The sequence below is a fragment of the Homarus americanus genome, unplaced genomic scaffold, assembly GCF_018991925.1.
Source record: "Homarus americanus isolate GMGI-L3 unplaced genomic scaffold, GMGI_Hamer_2.0 scaffold367, whole genome shotgun sequence".
NCBI lineage: Eukaryota > Metazoa > Arthropoda > Malacostraca > Decapoda > Nephropidae > Homarus > Homarus americanus.
Window position 1 is genome coordinate 18,128,645 of NW_024743709.1, and position 22,054 is coordinate 18,150,698.

The following is a 22,054-nucleotide window of genomic DNA, read 5'->3' on the forward strand; positions in this document are numbered from 1 at the left end:
GCTCACCAGCTGGAAGATTAGTCCGCCAATACAGAAATCGGTTCTAGGGCTTACATTCGTTAAAATTGGAGTAAATATCAAGAAGGTTGTACTATTCAATAATTTTTCAAGTTTTATATTAAATTTTTTAGTCATTTTAGCACTTATTTTACATAATTGCAGTACAGGGAACTAGTTTTTGGTGTGCCCATCAGCCACTTCACTCACCCACCAAGGCCTCAGTTTGTATCTCTGTTCAGTGGAGGAAACATCTTGCTTGTGGGTCTCTTGAACACAGAGTATTTTTACGTTTTTACAGTAAAATTATTGGTCATTCTGAAATTTATTTAACATATTGACAATATATAGTGCAGTGCAGTGTTGATTTAAAGAAAATAATCTTGAATTACACCTAGTGAACTTAAAATTTTATGGGTGAAATGACGGCATCAAGCATGGGGTGATTTCTCTTCCACCCCTACTTCCTTCTCTTCTCCCTTCTCCTCCACCTCCGCCTCTAATTCCCATTATCATCATCATCATCAACCAGGAGCCTTCTAAATACACACCTCAAAGTAAGTGTACTTTACTGCATTTTTTTGAGTTTGTATGTAATTTTCGGTGAGCCGGAACTAATTACCCAAAATCCCATTGAACGAACGAACGACCTTCTGGAACGAATTGTGTTCGTTAACCGAGGGACCACTGTATACTGTATTTCAATTACGTCATTTACAGTTCACTTAATTATTCAAATATATTGTATACGGCAGAATACTGTACCTTTCAGTTTATGTATTTGATATACTGTATAAAAGCATCAGGTAAATGTGGTAATCAGTGCACTTCTTTTGTTTTGGTTGGAAAGGATGTAAACAAAATGAAAGAAGGGCATGTGGCATGCTGTGGATGTTTCTTGAGTATGTGGAGGAGATGAAAGAAACTAAATGTATATGAACAGATGTGAACCAATGTCAAGACACCACATTGTGAATATTAACTATCTCACATACAGAAGCTCTCATGAAAGCATGCTAGTCAAAGGATCCACTACAGGTACTGCATCAATAAATTTTACTAATAAATTTTAACTTTCTTTCTTGCTTGCTTTGAACAAACTAACATATTTGAGTCATAAAATAATCAACTTTAAGTTTCAGAACAAACCTGATTGAAGTATCCTGCATCACCCTTTTCGATTGATTTTCGGAACTTGACTAGGTCTTGTGACTTTGGCCCACGGTAAGGACTTGGCTTCTCTGCACTTATGCTAGTGGAGGACCCTGCAACTTCTCCAGCAGCAGCAGCAGCAGCACACTGTGACACCACTACTGTGGGGCCATTTTCTGCAAACCCCAGTGCTTCCTCATACGTTCTAAATGCTTTGAAGCGCGAACCACGGGACTTTTTCATCACAGATAAGCATGCTGTTTTGTCTATGTACACTTTTTGAATATCTGAAATAATTCAACAAATATAATATCATTGGTTTTAATATTTTTTTATTTTATTTATTTATTTATTATTTTTTTTTTTATGGGGAATAGCCCACCCGGGCTGGGGGCAAAAAATAAGAGTAAAGAGAAATTAAAATTAGAAAAGAAAAAGATTATATTAATCTACACTACGAAGATGCTGGAAAACCAGCTTTTTGAAGTGAGACAGATTGTATGAGTATGGAAACAGAAGAAGGCAGAGCATTCCACAGTTTGATTGTGTGAGGAAAGAAGGATGTACTATAATGGGTTATTCTAGTGTGACCGACATTACTGTTGGTCAAAATAAATACAGCTTGGAGTGGAAATAAACACCAGCCTTCTAGTTTTATTTTAAAAATGGCTAAAAAAATATTAAAAGGAAAGGGAGTCTGAGGAGTATTGTCCAGAAATGGTGTAAAGGTGCACAAACACAATGACTAAAGTTAGAAAAATCAAGAAAATTCTTTCACTCTCTCCAAATGGAAATTAGCAGAGTATATAATGGTCCCTCAATTTGCAAGAAGGTCGAGTTTCTGGAAAATGTTGTGCAAAGTGAAACCATGCAAACTGAGACAATCTTCTGAAAGCCTGGACAGACTTGTACATTGTGTTCAATGAAATACTCATATAGCATATTTGAAGTTTCTGTTTGATTTGTTTTAAAGGTTTTAAACCCATTTCTGTAAGTGAGGAATACTTCCCAGTGATCAGAAGTGTTCACTGCTTTATTCATCTCACGTGAAACACATTGTGAGCACTGACACAAGTAAACATCTTACCGGTATAGAAAACAGATATAAAGAATAAATGGCAACTTGACAAATGAAATGCAGGGTTACCAAACATACAGCACAATGCAATAGGGTTAGTCAAAATTCTTGGACTGATGTGTCATACTGTTTAACACTGATAAGGTGCAAATACATTTTTTACTGCCTGTACCCATCCATACTGCATGGTGTTATAGCCTGATTTATTCTGCAATTTTTGTTCCCACAGGGTTTTACTCTTTATTTTTAACTTGAAAGAAAACAAGAAAACACTAAACTTTGTGTGTAACTATCAGAAGAACAATTCTATATTGTAATAAAAGCTATAAAAAAAAAGAGAGAGAGAGCTTTATATTAGTGCATAAATAATTTAAGGAGTGTTCATGTTCTGCTAGTACTGTACAGCACATCCACACAGGATATTTAGTGTTTATTAAAGTCTTGTGTTACCTAAATATATTTTATCCAGCATAAAAAAAATTCTAGTACCCTGTACAGTAATATCTCCGTTAGCCGGAATCCCTTAAACACGGAAATCTCTGATAGCTGGAATTGAAATTTGCTCGGAAAATCATTCCCAAAGCGGAATTTTCCAAAAATTTCCGGCTTTAGGAACAAATTTTCCGAGGTTGAAAATCGAGAGAATTTTCTGAAACTGTCTTGAATAAAGATGAAAGTTAAAGTATTTTTTGGGGGGGAGGGGGGGAGGGACCTGACCTGACTCAATGTCAGGTGGTTGTAGGGTGGGGGATTAGTGGTAGCATATTACTGACCTTCTGATGGAATGTCAGGTCACCCTTTCTTGGGTGAGGGATTAGTGGGTCTCATGACCTGAAGATGTTTTGAATAAACACAAAACCTAAGTATTTTTAGGGAGATTACATAAGAACATAAGAATGGAGGAAACTGCAGAGGGCCTATTAGCCTGTACTGGGCAGTCCCACTTACACCCAACCCCTATTGCTCATACAGTATATCCATCCAACCTATGTTTGAAGCTATCCAGATTGTGATAAGTATAAGTATAAATGAGCAAAGTCGTATCCCTTCAACATTACATTACATAACATTTTAAAATAAGGAGTGAGAAAGCAGGAAGGTGTGGGTGATTAGAGAGATTGGGTGGAAAACAGTGGTAACATGCACCATGGTTGCCAAGCGATAAGCTCCTCAACAGCTGATCTTTCAATTCACCTCTATGCAGTAACACAACATGACCCTCATTGGATGCTTGTTGTCTGAATTCCAGAGTGTGTGTGTGTGTGTGTGTGTGTGTGTGTGTGTGTGTGTGTGTGTGTTGAGCTTGCCAAGCACATTGTAGGATTTGAAGAAGTTGATGAAGAGTTTGTTCAGGAGTCAGGTGGTGAGGTGACATGCCAAGACACTTACACAGCACACACATTAACAGCACTACTAAACCATTGTCTTATAACATTTTACATTATAATTTCTATTTTAGAATTAATTGATACATGATAGCTCGACAGGACTACTTTTGCACTTAGACAACTGATCAATGAATAAATCCAGGCATATGGAGACTCATTATACATTAGTTATGTCACAAAGATTTGAAACTGCAACCACATAAATTATCCCAACCTGTACTTGCCAAAAGTGTGTAACCGATCACCCAAGCAACTAATGAGCCGATCAGTGGTGAAGAGGATAAAAGAAACAGTTCTACCCCGTATTCACGCCTGTATCAAATAGAGCTTCTATTTTTTTAAATATATAATATTTAACCAAACTTTTAGATAAAGTATACAGGATTATTTTGATAAAAAAAATGGTGTGTCTAACGAAATTAGAACTGATTTTACTGAATCGGGTATCAACATTTCTTACGTTTTTTATAAGAGAATGGAATCCCCATCACTATATCATACACAAATATTTCGTTTTAGGATATCTTTTTGGATATGTTTCATAGAGAATTTATTAAGGATCATCATGGTATCAAATTCATCTCCCTATCACAATTAGCCACGCTTGAGTGAGGAGGGGGGAGAACTGACTACGTGGCCCTCTCCCCCCAAAAAGGTTGACTCCCACACTCTTCGGCCAAACATTAGAAACCAACATTACGCCCATACATCACACACACACTCCAACAACCACCCACACACTCCAACAACTAGCCACACACACACACACACACACTCCAACAACCAGCCACACACACCCCAACATCACACCCTCCCCAAGAGCACTCCAACACCACTCACATACCCCTAACATGGGAATTAAGACAGCAGACATAAGGAGTGAGGGTCTTATTGTGTGACAATTTTGCATGTGTGTGAATGTTAGTTAAATATCAGCTGTTGAGGCGTCCTCATTTCCACCCAATCTCTCTAATCACCCACACCTTTCTGTTTTCTCACTCCATATTTTAAAATGTTATGTAATGTAATGCTGAAGGGATACAACTTTGCTCATTTATACTTACACTTATCACAATCTCTAAAAATACTTTAGGTTTCGTGTTTATTCAAGACATCTTCAGGTCATGAGACCCACTAATCCCCAGGCCAAGAAAGGGTGACCTAACATTCCATCAGGTCAGTAATATGCAACCACTAATCCCCCACCCTACCTCGACCTGACATTGCGTCAGGTCAGGTACACGAGACCCACTAATCCCCCACAGCTCCCTGCGAGTGGAAAATACCAGTATTTGCAGTAACACACAACTTCATTCATGCCCATATCATAAAGATTTTTAATTTTCAAATATATTTATTTTACCAAACTTTTACACAAAAAATTATGGATTATTATAGTAAAGAAATGGAGTTTCTAACTTAATTAGAACTGCATTTGCGGACTCCGGTAGTTTAGACTCAAGGAAAATATCCCCAGCACCCAGAAACATTCTGGGGAAGTGGGCTAGTGTCCGTCTGTGCAAGATGTCTAGTTTAGACACTCGGAAACTTTTCCCAGTAACCAGAAAAAATTCCAGGGATAAGATTTTTTTTCCAAGCCAAAGCATTTATATACTCCTAGAATGGAATAAATGTTAAAGAAATCCATTTTTCCACAAATCCATGCATTTTCATGAGCGCTTAAATTCGAAAACAATTTTAGTTTTCCTCAAATGAGCACAGACAAACAAAAAACACAGTAACTGGGGAACAGTCATGAAAACGCACAGATATGCGGTAAAACAGACTTCTGAGATACAAAATTGCGATGTCAGCCTGTAGCATTGTAGGATTTATTGAGGGATCCTAATAGTGAGGTCCAACTAACCATAAAATCTCTTTACCTGGCACCTCTTAATCCATAGGTGCCAGATAACTGGGATTCTACTGTACTTGGTTTGAACTACCCAGTAGTTCAACAATATTATGATAACTTGATATGAGAATTAAGATTTCCTTAAGGCCATTTTGATCATATTTACCCAAAAATTACATGTAAAGACAATGAACTGAATTATACTAACCTGGGTCATTAGTAACATCCACAGCCTCTGGCAAGAAGACACCAAAAAACATAGAGACCTCCAAATTGTGCTGGACAGATGCTAGTGAACCATCACTTTCTTCTGGGAATACCTTCTGACTCCTCCCTGATGCAACAGTACCACCACCAGCATTGTTATCTGATGTCTCAGCAGTATTCCCTTCAAGCCTTCTTTTCAAAATGTGTTCATGTAATTCTCTGTTGGAATATTTGGCTAGTGTAAAAGATGATAATAAATTTGCAAAACTCTTTATTAACATCAGAAAACAATGGAGACAAAGCCATAGACTGAACACAATATGAGGCAAGAAAATAAATCTATAACATGACTTCTTACAAAGATGAAGTATTTTCATGATCTTTAACTTGCATACACTGTACTGAACAATGATCCCTGAAAACTGTATAAAACAGTGACAATAATCTTTTTTAATGCTTTTCATAGAGTGAAAAAATCAAATGTGAAACTTTTTCTGGGTATACATAAGCAGGTAATATATGCAACATGGCTAAAGCCTTCTCCAAGGCACCATACAAAAGAGAAGCACTAACCACAAGCAAAACCAATTACCATAGATTTCACCATAAGGTTAAGGAAACTGACCAACTGACCCAATGATCACTGATTCAAATCATGTGGCTGCCTTTTCAGTGACACCCCCACACTACCCAGCTATAGAACTTTTCAATTGGATAAGTGTAAGGTGAACTAAAGCAGGGTTTGCCATCCTTTCTTTTTGTCTTCTGTATGCTGTATCCTAACTGACCTTAAATCATCAGCACTATGGGACCCATTGCCACTTTTCATAGTAAAGTATCTTTGTTTTTAATTTATCAATAGTATTATAGCAGCTATGGGCTGATATTTGGGAGGTGACGTGTGTATGTATATTATGTATGTTGTATGTATACTATGTATGTACCCCATTTATATACATTACTTATTTAGTCAGTAACGTGTGGCAATGCCCCTTTTTCATGTCACCACACGCTTAGATAATGTGCCTGGCGACATCTGGAAGCTGCTAATGTACCACTTGCCACATGTCGCCTGAGAGGTCAGAGAGAGGTCAGTTGACCCATATAGAGTGTAGGGACTACCGGCGCTGGGATTGCGCACCTCTGTACTTCCATCAAATAAAACCTACAGAACTCTACAGGTGTTTGTGTTGTCTCCTGTAGTTAGAACTGAGTACCCAGAACCCCTACAATGTGGAACTGGTGGAGGGAACAGTGACACAGAGAATTGGGCCACTCAGTGTTGAGACATGGAATATTCTTGAATGGAGTTAAACATTAAACAGAAACACAGTTTATAAGTAGGCATATATGATGTGGATTTAACACAAAGTTAACTGGACCCAGTTACCACCTTTCTATCCAGGAATTACTAAACTAAATATGCAAGCATTATTATGTGGAAGTATAATTCCAATGAACAATTTCAAACATTCTACCATATGTAAAACAAAAATTTTAATAATAAGCTGAACATCAAGGGAAGCTATAACAACCTGTTTGATGAAGTTATTGGTCCTACAGGTTTGCCCAGCAGGTGTTCAAGGGCCTCCTTTAATTTCTCATCTGTAAGTTGTGATATTTCCTCAATTTTCACGATCTCTTCAGCCATCATGATGTTTCTTGATCATTGAGTTCTGGAAACATCTGCAAAAGGTACAGCATATGAAAAACAAAACAATTAATTTTAAAAGGAAACAAACTATTGTAGGGGTATAAGTAAATGACAGCCAAAACACAGTAACAAAACAAAGTACTGTACAGCAGCAATATAACAATATACAGCAGCATATAAGACATACAGATACAGTACCCGTATGCAAATTATAAGGATGGTTATTCATAACTCCCATTTGGAAGAAAAAGAAGACACATTTAGTGAAATATGAACTGTTAGTGCCCAGAGATTGAACCACCGAACAATCCCCATCAACATTGTTTAAAGGTCATTTTTCACACAATTACCTGATGGCAGATATCTTGCAGCCTCTCCCATCAGGCTCTTAATTCTGAGGTTATTTCTTAAAACCTCTCTAAATGCTATTCTTGGCCTACCTGTATTCATTCTGTTGACAATATAGTACAACCTATAAGGAATAAATAATTACTGTACTGTACAGTCTACAGACAGTACAGGAGTAAGCCCGCTTCCAACGCAAGGGTTTGATTCATCGAAAACAGCATGTTGGACGAATCTGTGTTTGGGGAATGTGACAACGTAAATTCCCTGATTATTACGCAGATACGTAAATATTTTTATATATTGTACTGTACTGTACCGATAAATGAAAAGCACTACCTGTACTGTATTGTATATGAACTGAATATAAAATAAAATCAAACATAAAGATATTCCCCTATGATATAAAGAAAATACAGTGACCCCTCGTTTAACGAACACCTCGGTTAACGTAATTTCGATTAACGAACTGCCTTCCATAAGGATCTTCAATTCGGTTAACGAAAAAAAATTCGGTTAACGAAGTTCTTACGAACCGACCTCAACATGTTTTTGCTTGCACTGACCGGGCAACCAGCTTTAGTATCAGTCCGCCAATACATTAATCGGTTCTAGGGCTTAAATTCCTTACTATTTTAGTAAATATCAAGAAGTTTATACTATTCAATAATTTTAAAAGTTTAATATTCAATTTTTTAGTCATTTTAACAATTATTGAACATAACTGAAGGTAAAGTGACTAGTTTAATGCGCGGCATCCAGCCTCTTAACACAGCAAACAGGAGTTAGTCTCTCTCTGTTTTCACTGGAGGTAACATCTTGCTTGAGACTCTCTTCAACTAAACGCTTTTTTTCTGTTTCCAAGCAAATTATTGGTCATTTTGAAATATATTTTACATATTGACAATATATAATGCAGTGCAGTGTTGATTTAAAGAAAATAATCTTGAATTACACCAAGAGAGCTAAAATTTTATGGGTGAAATGGCACCATGGGGTGACTTCTCTTCCACCCCAATGCCTTCTCTTCTTCCTTCTCCTCCACCCCCATTCTAAATCCCATCATCATCATCATCGTCCAGGAGCCTTCTACATACACACCTCAAAGTAAGTGAACTTTTCTGCCATTTTTGTTGAATTTAGGAAATTTTCGGTGAGCTGGAACCAATTACCCAAAAACCCATTGAAACAATGGTTTCGGTTAACGAACTTTTCGGTTAACGAACGACCTTCTGGAACGGATTGAGTTCATTAACGGAGGGGTCACTGTACTGTATACAAAATCCACTTTGTTCTCAGACACTTAGTTGTGAGAGGTAGATTATTTGGGTTCCAGTTTTTCATTAATCTGTATTTTGCATATGCCATAAATGAACAAAATCTGCTATAATAAACAATAAAAATGATACCCAGTACATGGCACCTCATAAAATATAATATGGTAGCATATATTTTATGTACAAAAGTATCTTCTACTCTCAAATCACACTCTTGGTGATGCCAGTTCAGCCAGGCAACCAGAGATGTGTAGGTCTGCTGTGATGTCACATTGGGGGAAGGCAGGTGGCTGGGCTGGGGACGCAGAGGCAACAAACCGTACAGGCATTATAACAGAAAATAGTTATGTTGAGCTAAGCTTAAATTTAGCTTGATAATCATTAGCAAAGAGGATAAAGAAAACTTAGATCAGAGGTGCATACAAGATGCATGTGTTTAATCTGAAATTTAGGTCTAACTAGCTAAGATACCAGATGTACTATACAGTACTGTACTGACACACTGATAAATGAACTTCATAATATCTATTGTAAAGAGGCTGCACTCATCCTGCTTTGTAATATATATAAAAAAAAAAAAAATTATCGTCTAATGTCATCACTTTAGACTTTTCCTTACTCCATCACCACTTGGTCTTATATTAATGAAACACAATTTTCTGCATTACAGGATTGTCTTCCTTTTATTTTATCTTCTGAAATAATCCTACCTGGTTTCATCATACTGTACCTACCATTATATTTGTCATTTCCTTAATTGTAATGATAATTTGTCACAGGAAAATATCCTCTTGGTACACAATAGTTTCCAAGAAAATTCTCCAAAAGGCACGTGCAAGATGCAACAACTTAGTTAAAGCACATTTTATTATAACATGGATAGGTATACCTCGGATTTAAACCGGGAGGACTCGGTCGGTGGTGGCCGAGTGGTGTAACAGCACTGTTGCTTTATATGAGAGGTTCCCAACCTCAGGTCGCGACCCAAATCAGGGTCGTGGGATGTCCTCAGTAGGATTGCGAGGGGCCTTCAGACAATTTAAAAAATATAGTACTTATCATAGTTAAACAAATTTTTGCTTAACATTCAAGCTATATTATATGCCTGAGAGTCACGACACCGTATTGTAGGGAAATTTAGGGTCGCAGCCAAAAAAGGTTGGGAACCACTGCTTTACATAAATACACTTAAATGAATAACACCAAGTTATTCACCATATTATTCATGACCCTTTCTAAAGGGTCGAGCCAGGGTCAGCTGATTCAGCGAACACCGGCTCGCTCTGACACACTCATTTCCACTGGGCATGGAAACTGGTGGGCACTTCACTCAAGTCTCATCCCCAAGTGTTATTCACAACACTTCCCTGGAGAGAATTCACAATACTGTACATTCTCTCGGATTGTACGTGTGTACAGTACCATATATACCTTCAAGTCGACAATAAAACAGAAAATGCCAAAGAGTGTTTACATCAAGCCCTGCCACAAAGAGTTCCAGAACTTAATTAAAACAATTATTGTGATACCAAAACAGCTATCACAAACACACGCCGACAGGCCAGAATTTCCGGCAAAATATTGACAGTAAATATTAAATTTCTTTGTACTGTACTCAGACTTGATTAAGTGTCATATAATCAGGTTTTTGCCTTGTTTTTACCCAGTAATTTCCTTCATCCTTTAAGCCCTGCCCAGTATAGGTGATTTACTGATTCATGATCGTATAGATAAAATAAAACATGACATAATTAAAATGAAAAGTTGTCATATCATTTTTCTAACTATCATTCAAAGAATATGTGGAGAAAATGAATGAAACCAGACAATAGCTCTTTGTGTTAGCTCTCTGCTCCACTATTACCTAATTTTTAGATTAGGTTAGGTTGGGTTGGGTTAGGTTAGGTTTGGTTCTGTTATTTATCTCTCCCACCCAAAACCCCAGATTTCCCACAGAACCCCCAAGATTGTTAGAGATGGGGGGGTTATTACTCAGTAACCACTCATTTGCAACAGAAATTAAGGTCATAGTCGTATGAATCAGACCAAATACCATGGGAAAAACACTAAATTATGCTCTAACAGTAGTTGGGGCTGAAACTGCAAATTTATCAGGTTAGGTTAGGTTTCTTTTGTTAGTTGTCAGGTTCTATTAGGTTCTATTCAACCCACAGTGATATTAACCAACCAATAAAAACTCTTAGCCATCATTTAGGGTAAAAGATAAATCATATTAAAACGTGATCAACCTTACGATAATGACAAGTCTCAGTCAAAGCCTTACACGGGTTACTGCCTTGTTAACAACCATATTCACTCCGGGTTGTGTTAAAGAGTTATTATTATTTTCTTTAACGTTAGTGAACAATCTGTAAAATATAACACTATGTATAATATAATTTAATATATTTGTTTTATTTTTTTATAAGTATACCACTATAAAAAAATTGCATGCTGACATAATATATATATCATACACAACCTTAACATGGATACATTTACAACACGACTAGATTAATGACGTCATTTTAATATATTGTTTTATTTTCAATGCATTCTTCACCATGTATATCCCACCACTCATTAGATATATTTTTGATAATTTTGTCTTTTTCCAATTTAACTAACACAATATATTGGTGGTATAGGGTTAACGAGCGTATCACAAAAAGGTGTTGTCTTTTACTTCTGTACTTTTTCGCCACTGATCGACTCGTTAGCCGCTTGGACGGTCGGTCACGTCTTTGATACGCAGTGTTGGCAGATATTGGCCAATTGAGCAAGCATTGGCTCCTGAATATATCGGAACCTGCTCCAGTGTTAGCCTTGAATGTGGGACATGTGATAAGCCTCCTTACTATTGGTGCGACTCAGGTGCATCCTTTTGTACTTCCTGACACTGAATTTTAGCAGTTATTTCCTCGACCATTCTTGAAGCTCATACAGATCTTTCTGCTGCTCTTCACAGTCTGTTTGGTTCTTAATTTCCCTAAACACCTTGGCATCGTCTACAAACATTTGTATGAAGGAGTGAAGAGCTTCTGGCATGTCATTACTTTTACTTTTACCCTCTTCACCACTCATCGGCTCGTTAGCCGCTTGGGCGATCGGTCACGTCTCTGCCATGCACTGTTGGCAAATACTGGGCATGCACCGGCATACAAACACCAACGGGTTCAATACACTGCCCTGTGGTTCCCCGCTTGTCACAGGTACACATTTCCTTTTTTTCTTTTATCCTCTTCGCCATTGATCGGCTCGTTAGCCGCTTGGGCGATCGGTCACGTCTCTGTTACGCACTGTTGGCAAGTACTGGGCATGCACCGGCTCCTGAATGTACCTGAACCTGCTCCAGTGTTGATCAAGTCTGGTCTTGAAAGAGCTCACACTCGGTGCCGTCACAACACTCTCTGGTAGATTGTTCCAAGAGTTCACAACTCTCACTCCGAAAAAGTTGGCCCTAACAGTTTTCTGGACCTGCGGCTTCTTCAATCTTGAGCTGTGACCCCTTGTGGGGCGAGCGTCCGCCAGCTCCAAGTAAGGACACTCGACTGAGTAGTGCCCCTTGAGATGCTTATACACCTCAATTAGGTCGCCCCTTGCCCGTCTGTAGCATAAGCTAAGCAAGTTCAGGCGCTCCAATCTCTCAGGGTAGTTGAGGTCCCGAAGTGCAGGCACCAGCCTGGTGGCCCTCCTTTGAACATTTTCAACCAACTTTATAGTCCCTAGCATATCTCGGGGACTAGACGGGGTGACAGTACTCCAGATGGGGAAGCACTTCACTCTTGAAGATCGTTACGTCAGTCATGTTATTTATGAAACAAACAAAGGGCGATCGTCACTCCACGAACAACTATATACCGGTGAGCCTGACCAGCATAATATGTAAAGTACTTGAGAGTTTTATCAGATATGCCTCGATGGAACATCTACTACGAAACAACCTTGTACAGAATTGCCAACTCGGTTTTATGCCGGGAAGCTCCTGCTTAACACAATTTCTCAAAGTATTGTATATTTGGATCCATATTCTGGAACGGGGTGGTAATATCGACAATATTTACCTAGATTTTGCCAAGGCTTTCAACAGTGTACCCCATGAAAGGCTGAAAATCAAACTGGAAGGGTAGGGAATTCGAGGAAATGTCCTCGCGTGGATAGAAGACTTTCTACATGACCGCAAGCAGTGTGTGGTGACTAATGGCACGAAATCGTCATCCGTTGCTGTCACAAGTGGGGTACCACAGGGCAGTGTATTGGGCCAGCTGTTGTTTCATAAATGACATGCCTGACGTTGTACACTCCTCCATACAAATGTTTGCCGATGACACTAAGTTATTTCGGGAAATTAAGAACCAAGTGGACTGTGAAGAGCTGCAGAAGGACCTCTGTGGGCTCCAGGAATGGTCCAAGAAATGGCTGCTGAGATTCAATTTCACGAAGTGTAAGAGGATGCACCTGGGGCGTACCAACGGTAAGGAGGAATATCATATGTCCCAACGGGATGAAGAAACTGCATTAGTTGAGACTGAATGTGAGAAGGACCTAGGTGTGTATGTTGACAATGAGCTGAAGTTCTCAGGCCATTGTGAGAAGAATGTAAATCAGGCAAATACATTATTGGGTCTTATAAGAAGGTCGTTCAGATATCTAGACGGTCCGTCCCTCGTAACGATCTTCAAGAGTGAAGTGCTTCCCCATCTGGAGTACTGTCACCCCGTCTTGTCCCCGAGATATGATAGGGACTGTCAGTTGGTTGAAAATGTTCAAAGGAGGGCCACCAGACTGGTGCCTGCACTTCGCCTCCTCAGCTACCCTGAGAGATTGGAGCGCCTGAACTTGCCTAGCTTATATTACAGACGGGCAAGGGGTGACCTAGTTGAGGTGTATATGCATCTCAGGGGTCACAACTGAGTCGAGTGTCCTTACTTGGAGCTGGCAGACGCTGGCCCCACAAGGGGTCACAGCTCAAGATTGAAGAAGCCGCAAGTTCAGAAAACTGTGAGGGCAAACTTTTTCGGAGTGAGAGTTGTAAACTCTTGGATCAATCTACCAGAGAGTGTTGTGACGGCACCGAGTGCGAGCTCTTTCAAGACAAGACTTGACCAACACTGGAGCGGGTTCAGGTACATTCAGGAGCCGGTGCATGCCCAGTATTTGCCAACCGTGCGTGGCAGAGACGTGACCGATCGCCCGGGCGGCTAGCGAGCCGATCTTTTGGTGAAGAGGATAAATGAAAAGGAAAAGTAATCAGAGACGTGACCGATCGCCCAAGCGGCTAACGAGCCGATCAGTGGCGAAGAGGATAAAAGTAAAGCAAGTAAAAGTAAAAAAGTATAGATACTGTGGCAAAGACAACCAATCAGCACTTACTTCAACTAAAGAGAACTACTTTATAAACATCTCACAGGGCACAACTCAGCCGAGTGTCCATTCCTGAAGCAGGTGGACGTCTGCCCCACAAGGGGTCACAGCTCACGGTTGAAAAAGCCACAAGCCAAATAAACCGAGAGGGTAAACATTATCAGGGTGAGAATTGTGAACTCTTGGAACAACCTGCCAGAGTGTGAGCTCTTTCAAGACCAGACTTGACCAACACCCAGAAATGCTTCGCTCCCTTTCAAGTTTTTGCCTGATGAATAACTTCCCATTTTTTATTCTCATTCTCTAGTTTGATCCTGAAAAGCAGGGCTTACGCTTTTGCCTTTGTCCTTCATGAAGGGGAGCTGACAGGTTCTGCGCCTCATCAAAATATACCGTACTGAAACTTCATCTTATGTATTTTCCTACATTCAACTTCCTTCAACTAACTCTCAGGGACTCCAAACACTATTATATATTGTTCCTGCACTCGAATCATTCCCAGTGTTCCTCCTCTCCCATATCAATAGGTCCACTAGTTGTCATCTTTTCAACACTCTTCTGTATAAGTCCCTAGCTGCTGCAGGACCAGTTCGTATCTAATATTACTCAATGTCATCTTCTGTGCCCCTGCTGCAACCTGAGCATAGGTCCTCTTAACTAGTTCCTCTATTCTATCAGTAACTTCCCAAGTCTTGGTGAGGATATCCTTCCCAACTTGCTCTAGTTTGGCAACCAACAGGGTGTAGTGGATTCCTCCCCTACAAACGCTTGTCGCTGAGTAGCCGACCCCACGAATTCCCCAGTGTATGCCTCGTAGTCTAGGTCAACCAGCGCCGCCTTACATGACGGAGGTCAACTATTAAGCCACGCCTACCTCTGCTGTATAAGACCACCTGACCTCGTGGTGACCTACCTCTCTTTCTACCTACAGCCAGTCTTCAAGTAATGCCACCACCTCCTCCGCTCCTGCCTGGCGGCCCTCGCTCCCGCCGGCGAGCATGGCGAACCACAAGCTGGTCCTCCTCTGAGCACCCTCACCAACCAGCTCTCTCTACATCACGCTTGTAACCACGCTGCCACTTCCCAGCACCAAACTGCAGTGTACATCCAATACAATATGTATACAGAGAGCACATTGTGAGTTTCCTTTCTCCATCCCATCCTGAGTGTGAACCCAAACAACTCGTACCCCACAAATGGTGACCCCCGGAGTGACGCACTCACACAGGATGGAGGAGAAACCGATCACTCTCCCAGTCTTCAAGCAACATGGAAGACTGGCTTATCCACACAGAAGCAGCTCTCATCGCCTCTACAGCTACTGTCTCTACACTGCAGGTTAGACACCCTAGAGCAGCTCTGCGACTTTAAGCAGACAGCAGCTCGTCTTCCTGCCCCAAGCACCACATCCTACCGACCCCAACACACCCGTCCTGCCTCAGAAGCCGCCCCGGCCCAGCAGTACCCCCTGCCGCGGACCCACACACCCCTCTTTTCTCCCTCAGGTACCCCCTGCTACTGTCCTGCACCCTGCTGCTGTCGTGGACCCAGCTGCTGTCACGGACTCTCCTCCGCTCCTGCTGACGCAGCCCCTGCTCCTGACCCAGGCCCACACACCCCAGCAGGGGCATCTGACGACTCTGTACCTGCCGTGAAGGAAGCACAACATTCATCGCCTCCACGCACCCTTTTTCTCCCTCTCTACTCCCACAGATATTGTGTATCTAGACAGTTGTCTCCTCTAGCGGCCGGCTCATCCACGCCCTCGCCGTTATGGCTCACATGTGGCATGCACCGCCCGTTCTGCCTCATATGTGCCATGCAACCCTGCAGACAACAAGTCTCCTACACCGCCTGGAGGGAAGGGGGAGAATTGTAGTGGATTCCTCCCCTACAAACACTTGTCGCTGAGTAGCCGACCCCGCGAATTCCCCAGTGTATGCCTCGTGGTCTAGGTCAACCAGCGCCGCCTTACATGACGGAGGTCAACTATTAAGCCACGCCTACCTCCGCTATATAAGACCTGACCTCGTGGTGACCTACCTCTCTTTCTACCTACAGCCAGTCTTCAATTAACGCCACCACCTCCTCCGTTCCTGCTTGGCGGCCCTCGCTCCCGCCGGCGACCATGGCGACCCACAAGCTGGTCCTCCTCTGAGCACCCTCACCAACCAGCTCTCTCTACATCACACTTGTAACCACACTGCCACTTCCCAGCACCAAACTGCACTGTACATCCAATACAATATGTATACAGAGAGCACATTGTGAGTTTCCTTTCTCCATCCCATCCCGAGTGTGAACCAAATAACCCGTACCCCACAAGGGATCCAGTTTCATCTCGAAGTATCTCTTTCCCTTATGTTCTACAATAGCCTCGTTAACTTTGGGTATACAGTACTTTCTGTGCAATACCAGCCTCCACACTTTACCAGTCAGCATACTGCATGTCATCAAACTTCCTGGTGATGCTGGGGTTTAAACCTCTGATCCCCTACACCTCATGCATGTTATGTCACAAACATTCTTCTTTTTTCATGTATTTACATCTGTGGGACTTGCAGTACTTGACAGCTGTTGCTGTTGACAATCCTGAGGGGGGGGGGGTGATGTGCGAGGTGAGCATTTGTCCAATTTAATGGCAAGACTGTAAGAATTTTCTTAACCTTAAGCCCAATTTACAATGTGATAGTAGGCTTAGTAATTATTGCTATTATTATCATTATTATAATATCACTGTACTTTATTAATATCATTGTTTCTATTACTTTTGTGTCTTGACAGGACTTGCATCTCAAGGACATTTTAAAGCCCATGACTCAACTGCATTCCTACATAAGTCTTGGTGTTGTGTGTGTAGGTGGGGGGGAGCTGATGCCAACCTTCATAATCTCTCATTTTATTCTGAAGAATAATTTACTCCTTGCTAGGATGACTTCCTTTATAATCACACCTACAAATTTAAAATTTAAATGAACTAAGATATGTGTGTACCCTCGTGGCAAGAAAATTATTTAAAAATCACTTAGCTGTCCTGTTGGTCTTAACTTTGCTGGCAACCTCATTTTTTTTTTCTAGTTTTCCTCAGTGGGTTGTTGGTATTGCTATGTGCTATCACTTTGTACACTATATCTCCCTATGAATGGTGGATCATTTGCACAATCACAATTCTTTAGAAAAAAAAAAAAACTTTCGTTGTGGCACCAATAGTGTCTCGGTTAATTCCAGGCAATCAAGCCTGTTGCTTCCTCCTTTTTTTTCCCACTTGAAATTATCTTCAAGTTCCCATGGCAGTTACTGTTGTCACTTTGAACTATCCTAGCTGAAAGCACAGTACAGTCCTACACTCCGATCATCCTATTGATGGTCAATCACAGCCATGAGCATGTCTCATTTAAAATTTTCTTAAAAAATCTTGGCATATGGCAATGTTTTTATGGTTGTATCCCCGCAGCCTATTGCTCCAGTCAAGTAGGGAGAATATTTCAATATACAATCACAAATACTGTAACACTAAAAATGCTACATCGATTTACACATTCACATCACGAAGATGACCTTGATGCTCTAATTTCTGACGTTTAAAAATGAAGGCCCAAATGCCAACACACTTTATTACAGATGCAACATGTGACCCACACAACAATAGACAAAAATGACATACTGTCCTGCTGAGGATAGAGTACAAGTACTGTAAAGACAAGTACATGGATCTCAGTACTCACCTGAAGATTCGTCCCAACACTACCCAAGGGTATTCGTCAAGTTACAGTGGACCTCAGTAGCCACGTAAGGTATGCGCCCACCCCACCCACCATATACTACCTGAATTTAAACCAACCCGAAGCTAGCCGGGGTACATATTCTTCAGTGGTGGTCGTTGTATATTTTTAACTAAACTGTGCATATCATCATGTCATGTTTTTATTTGCATACTACAACAAATACTGTTATACTATATCATTATACCATTACAATATTTTTATTACATAAACAATGGATCGACAAAGTAGCCCAAAACAGCTATTTTGGCATGATGGGTAATTTAGCCTGTCAGGCTATTTTGCCGTGACCGGTACTTTAGCCACTTCCATAAAAGTAAAGTAAAAGTAACTCAATCACATACTGTAAAGTAGACGAAGGTGTTCCTTCACTCAAAGAGGTGTCCTGGTTTGGTGTACAAATCACAGGTGGTGCGATACATTCCTTGCTTTGACATATTCCCTGGTGCTGCAGAAACTGAGCTCAATAGAGAAACTAAGGATCACCTGAAGATTAGCCCCAACATAATTCAACTGATAATTAAGCACCTGAACTCTACCTAATGGGCTAAGCTATGTTAGGTGAGGTTAGGGTGGTTAATCTTTAAGTGAAATAAACTAGAGGGTTATCTTCAAGTGATCCAATAAAATTTACACTGGTGATAGTTCTTTACCATTCACTTGATGATTCCGAAGGAAGACGAATTAATATAATAATCTGTTTAACTTCACAATTAGAAATTAATTTCACTGTGGATAGTGGTTAGTACATAACTGTGGATATCTAAGAATACAAGATTTTTTTAAGAGTTTTTATTTTTTCATGTTTTTTTTGGAGCATACAACACAAAGTAGGCCTTCCAATAGCCATGGGGCAAGGGTTAAATAATATTTCTACAATAGCTTTAATAAATAATCTTCCTCAACACCTACCTACTTTATTCTCTAGATTATCCATTCTTCCAACTCCAGTTCCTCTCCTCAACAAAAACACTGGCAGGACTTTAACATAATCCCTTTACTTCAGTCACATATGTAGTATTCCAGTTATCATACGAAGCATTAAGAAGAGAAAAGTAATATATATATACACACAACATATGCATAGTTTATTTTCCTTTACAGAGGTGCTCTTAAACATACCCTCATACTTCCTTTGCTTAAAAACTTACGTTACTAACATGGTGACTTGAAGGCTTATGTGAGTGTCGGCTGTATTATGTTCCCATATAGTGATTGAAGTAAAAATTATAAAATAGCAGAAAATTATCCGGTTGACAAGGAACAAACGTTTCTTATCAGTGTAGTTACAGAACTAAGCCCAGCAGAATATATGGCCCAAATCAGTAGCAGTTAGGCATTTAAAGTTATGAAAGCCTTTTTGCACCTAACTTTTAATCCTGCAACTGTGAAAAAAGGATTTGTATCCTGTGATACTATATATTATTTTTTTTTTTTTTTTAATTTGATTCAATAAGGAGTACATTATTCTGGTTATGCTTACCATGAAATCTGAAACTATGGAAATGCGAGCAAAAAGCCAAAAAAAAATATTTTGCTTTTTGTAAGTCATCTTTAAAAAGGCCTCCACTGTCTTAAACAGATATAAAAACTAAAATGATCATCACATACTGTATATATACAGCATACCCAGGTTGACAATCCCTTATCCAAAAACATCTGAAAACCGAAATTTTTCTAGTGGAGCAAAACATATTTTTTTTTTTTTTAATATAACAGGGATTAGCCCACCCAGGCTAATGGGGGGGGGGGGGAATGCAATAATAATAATAATAATAATAATAATAATAATAATAATAATAATAATAATAATAATTCATAGTAAATAAAATTAACAATAAAAAATACACTAGTTCGTAAGTGAGGGTGTTCGTAAGTCGGACGGTCATAATTCAGGGACTGCCTGCTGTATATACTGTACTGTACACACCATATGTAGTCACAGCAGAGGCTAATACTCCTAGGACCCATTTATATTATTTAATGTAAAATACAGGAAATCATCTCATTAACAGACAGGGCTGGAATGAATTAGTCCAGTACAGTATTGGGAAGGTTCAATGCACTTTACAATATTAAATGCTGATTTTTAAAGGTCTCAAGCAGGATTTAGAACTAAAATAGACAACACCCCCCACACAATAATTGTTACGCTTTTGAGATTTTACCGATTGTGTGAGAATTGGAATTCTGAGACAAAATCTTGGTATTACAAACAATCTGATTTGATGGGGATATTTAAAACCACATTCTCAGGAAGAAATAGAGAAAATCACCACCATGAATATTATTTAACAAAGCCTTTAAACACAGTTCAGTTCATGATATACAATAACCATTTACAGTACTCACTCAAGCCAATTTTCAAGCCTTTCATCTTCAGGAATGACTGACCAGTTGGGGGATATTTCACTCTCACTTAACCAATGAAAGTCATCTATTTTGTCCCACTGGTTTATATTCAGATCTAAGCCACTTTGGCAATAATGGTCTTCAAGTTCTGGATATCTGAGTGTGTAAGGTGCAAATTGAACTTTCTGGCAATTTTCTATTATAGCTGCACCTGTGACATGCAAATAAAACTGAGTGTTTTGTGTATTATGAATGCGAACTTGCTGACAAGCCATAACAAATTTACAATTAATGCAGTCTTTAATAAATGCTGACCTAGAGGTTGGACCAATAATCACAGTACAATTCCTAAGTGAAGCTACCTGTAATGTACTTGGGTTACCCAGAGCAATAACCTTACAATCTTGCAGGTTTTGCAGGTTCATCTGCCGGTTCTCAAGTTCACCAGCTGACTTTGTCAGTGTTTGATGAGCCTGATCCTTGAAACCAAAGAATTGTTTTTTTATTATCTCATCTAAACTGTTACTTTGCATTGCAGTACTGCTATCAGTGGAATCTTTCATTGCAGTAATGTTTTCAGTTTTCTCTGTAACCTTTTTCTTCCCAAATCCAAACCTTTTCTTAGGCTGAAGCTCTTCTATTCTGCAATGAATAAGCTCATCTAACTCTTTCATCTCAGCAGAGGCTTTCTTCATTTGGAATGAAGCTAAGAACATGGAGGATTCATTTAGCAACTGTTGCATTTGCTGAGAGTCCTCGACTAAATTATCTAAATAAGTAATCAAATTTGCTTTCTTGACATTTCCTACTTCTTCAATCTTTGTCTCTAAGTCCTTTTTCATTTGCTGAAAAGTTTCATGAAAATAGTCAAACTTTTCAGATACAGCTGCATTACTCTCCTTCTCTGAACGCCTTTGCTCTGCTTTTTGTGCTAAGTCATCCGTTCTTTGCTTCATGCGTTCCAAGAGATTGGAATAACTAGAAGACTGTGTTGGATCCATTATTCACAAAATAATTGTGGACTCTATATATACCTGTATACTGTACTGTATATATATATATATATATATATATATATATATATATATATATTTTTTTTTTCTAACTTATGTATACCCTTCCCAACAGTTTATTTATACATATATACAGATTACAAAATAAAAATTTTCATGAACCCTTTTGCAGAGTAGTTTCCTTTTCGAACTGTTCTCTCAACTTCCTGGCTGCTATTTCTGGATCATCTCCAGCTGCAGCATTCTTCAGTACAGACATAAAGGCAGCATTACGTTTCTGAGCAGCAGATTCATAGTCTAACTGATGTCTTTCAGGCAGCTCCTATTGGATAAAGATAATCATTAATAAGAGGCAAATTTAACTGATTAAGAATATGCCTAATAAGTAAAACTAAATTATTGTACAGTACTGCACATGACAAAAAATAGTACTGTTGATAGCACATCACCCAAAACTTAATAAAGACCCTTCAGTTCATTTATTATTAATGGTGATATTTCCTGTCAAACTGAATAAAAAACTACAGGATATTTGAATTTTTGTGAAATATACAAGGATATCAGAATTCCAGTACAAACTAAAGAATATG

General features: G+C 39.5%; 2 protein-coding genes across 4 annotated transcripts in view; both read right to left on the minus strand.

Annotated features, from left to right (window-relative positions):
- Positions 1-11,273, minus strand: part of LOC121877327 (ankyrin repeat and LEM domain-containing protein 2-like) — a 61,043-nt gene extending 49,770 nt beyond the window's left edge. For both annotated transcript variants that reach the window (XM_042383026.1, XM_042383025.1), the window contains exons 1-4: positions 11,208-11,273; positions 7,213-7,363; positions 5,679-5,896; positions 1,147-1,436 (exon numbers count right to left, since the gene is read on the minus strand). In XM_042383026.1, the coding sequence (XP_042238960.1) occupies positions 1,147-1,436; positions 5,679-5,896; positions 7,213-7,331 (627 nt within the window). In that variant the 5' untranslated portion in view covers positions 7,332-7,363; positions 11,208-11,273. The remainder of the gene's footprint in view (positions 1-1,146; positions 1,437-5,678; positions 5,897-7,212; positions 7,364-11,207) is intronic.
- Positions 11,274-18,225: 6,952 nt separating this feature from the next.
- Positions 18,226-22,054, minus strand: part of LOC121877328 (tubulin-specific chaperone C-like) — a 34,639-nt gene continuing 30,810 nt past the window's right edge. Inside the window, exon 3 of one of the 2 annotated variants that reach the window (XM_042383027.1) lies at positions 18,226-21,786. In XM_042383027.1, the coding sequence (XP_042238961.1) occupies positions 20,448-21,452 (1,005 nt within the window). In that variant the 5' untranslated portion in view covers positions 21,453-21,786 and the 3' untranslated portion in view covers positions 18,226-20,447. The remainder of the gene's footprint in view (positions 21,787-22,054) is intronic. The other variant, XM_042383028.1, reaches the window with a different exon arrangement.